The sequence below is a fragment of the Opisthorchis viverrini genome (assembly GCF_000715545.1).
Source record: "Opisthorchis viverrini unplaced genomic scaffold opera_v5_104, whole genome shotgun sequence".
Taxonomy (NCBI): Eukaryota; Metazoa; Platyhelminthes; class Trematoda; order Opisthorchiida; family Opisthorchiidae; genus Opisthorchis; species Opisthorchis viverrini.
In genome coordinates this window covers 895,312-897,753 of record NW_008751762.1, presented here as the reverse complement: position 1 = coordinate 897,753, position 2,442 = coordinate 895,312, and the positions used below count along the sequence as shown (strand labels likewise).

The window sequence follows — 2,442 nt, the reverse complement described above, 5'->3', positions numbered from 1 at the left end:
ACAATACCCAGTCTGATGGCTTGCCTGTAGTTCACTATATCTCCAATATGATTTTATAATTTCATAATTTATTTTTCAAGAGCATGGTCAGAAACATAAATGTGAATGCAAGCGACAGCAGAATATGATAGAAAGCAGAGGAACGTCTCTTCCGAATTCATGCTACCAACAGTTCCAGTCAGAAGAGGTGAATCCCAACGTACGTAAACATTTTGATATGGAAACACGCGTCTAAAGACCAACAACCGAAAAATGGACAAACCATGTTGAGTGCTCTTCAAGGCGCTGTAAGCACTAGCGCCATCAAGACTCACACATCAGACATAGGACTAGAGCGTTACCTACAAGACCGGTTCAGTCCATTTAATCTGCGCAAGGACTTGAAAGCAGTGGCCTTCTAAATGTGCCGTCTGTTGGTTCCACTCACAAATCCAATGGTTCACCCCACGGCACTATTGGTGGCTCGGTATATGGGTGAAGTCAAACGTTGCCTTACACAGTTTTTATAAAGAGAATGCTCCCAGCCACCGACAGCCATTAAAATACAAATTCTGCCCCTCATTGGACTCCGAATTCGTTTAAACAACTTCCAATAGAACTGCGGCCGCGTGGGGAGAGCTTAAGGGCCCTGATAATTACCATCAAATGCTAAACCAATATGTAGAAGTTCTTCTTTTTCGAACCGCAGTTTCAGAGAAATTTTGGGTGTGCGTCTAGGACGGGGCACTTCTGAACTGGAAATTTGTTTGAAATATTCCTGGCGCGTCCGTTGACATTTGAGGCGTCGGTCGCCCCCCGGGAATGACGGGAGGGTCCAGAGTGTCATGAGTTGGCTCGGATTTAGTTTCGCAGCCAGAGGAACATTTTCAAGCTACCGTGGATGTATATATTTACCATCAATTTTCGTTTTCGTCTGTATATATTAGTGGAGCAGAAAAACCTCGCGTAACGTCCATTTGAAGCGTGTCACCACTGGCTGGTTGCTCTCAGCGGTAGAGGCCACCACCATGCACAGACAGTTACCTTCTCTTGGGACTCCCTGTATGTCGGAGCATCGGGAATTCGTGAAAATGCAGTACGGGAGGAAAATAGCACAGGACACTTGTATGCTTGCCACTATGAGAACACCTGATTGGCCTCAGGCACCCCCTGGGTGTATTGGGCGACATAATTCTGTTCCGTGCACAGTTACTACCAACTCAAGTAGTTCTAATGTGAGGATGTATCCCTATTCAGTCTACACAAGTAAGTTGGCTCTTTTGGTATCACAATATCATAATATATGGAATAATTAGCGTAAATTGCCTGTGCATTCACTCGCGGAGCGGTATATGGTCGGATACTGAACGTGGTTAAAAGTTACGGAGGACCCTATAGTGTTTTCACTTGTGGATAGAGTTCAGCGAATCAAAATACCCTGTACCTTCACAATAAGCAATGCCGTTCAACAGGTAGCTCAAACAATGAAAGCAGCGAAATCTATGCCCGTCAAGCTGACTCCTGGAATATTATTGAGCAGCTGCCCCGTAGATGGTGCCTTTGGAAGTGCGAGTAGGTATTGACGTTTTTGGTCTCATTCTAAAATAATATAATGTGGCGCAGTCGGCAATATTTCACAGGAAGTAAAGAGAATCAAAGGATTATTGGTGGCTGGATACCATCCACATCTTAACGCCATGAGCTTATTACTTTGGGTTTCGTGACCCTCACTAGCCTAAGGTGATTTTTCCCGCCTTCAGACCATCGGCAGGTTTTTGTGCCCAAAATAGTTAGGACCATTCGGGTTCCGGTCTTGAGAGTTCCTGTGATAGTTCTGTCATATCCAGTAAAAGTAAAAATCTTTCTGCAGTAGCACCCTTTCGGTGCCTAACTGCCATGCCACCAGAAGGAAGCACGAGGGCTGGGATACTGCCAGGTTGCCCAAGCCTAGACAGGGGAATTCTAGAGTCAGAGTTAGGGTTCGAACCACGGATCTTCCTGTCAGTAAATTCGCACTTTAACTACTTTGGCCATCTCGCCCTCCAGTAAAAGTAGTTTATCCCCACAGGACTGTTGGTTCTCGGGGATCCTTCCTTCACTTTCAATTCTGGCTTAAAATGGCATACCTAGGTAATGTATACTCCTTTCGAACTGAATTCTGTTACGTCACGAAGAGACTGGACCTTACCGTGGTGTGACGGTTGGCGCACCTCAGCGATCCATTGAGCTATACTGGAGAGTGTCCCGCGACACTCACAGAGTCTCTCATACCAGGTTGGTCAATGGTTAGAGGTCTGACGAACACAGTCTCCTGGCCCTCCAGGTTGGGGGTTGGAACATGTGGCGACTTGTTCCGTAGAAATGGTAATGCATTTGCATTTCCCGCCAAACACCGCTACCTTGCGGTTAGGCTTTTGAGCCAAAGGCTTTGACTGAGGACCCTAATCGTCCTCCTGTCCAGGT

The 2,442-nt window shown here is 46.2% G+C and overlaps 1 protein-coding gene across 1 annotated transcript in view; it reads left to right on the top strand.

Annotated features, from left to right (window-relative positions):
- Nucleotides 1-774: 774 nt before the first annotated feature.
- The window catches only part of T265_05562 (hypothetical protein), a gene marked incomplete at both ends in the record, with an annotated part of 11,691 nt that continues 10,023 nt past the window's right edge, over nucleotides 775-2,442 (top strand). Inside the window, one exon of the mRNA XM_009170603.1 lies at nucleotides 775-1,245. Coding sequence (XP_009168867.1) covers nucleotides 1,008-1,245 — 238 coding nt within the window. The remainder of the gene's footprint in view (nucleotides 1,246-2,442) is intronic.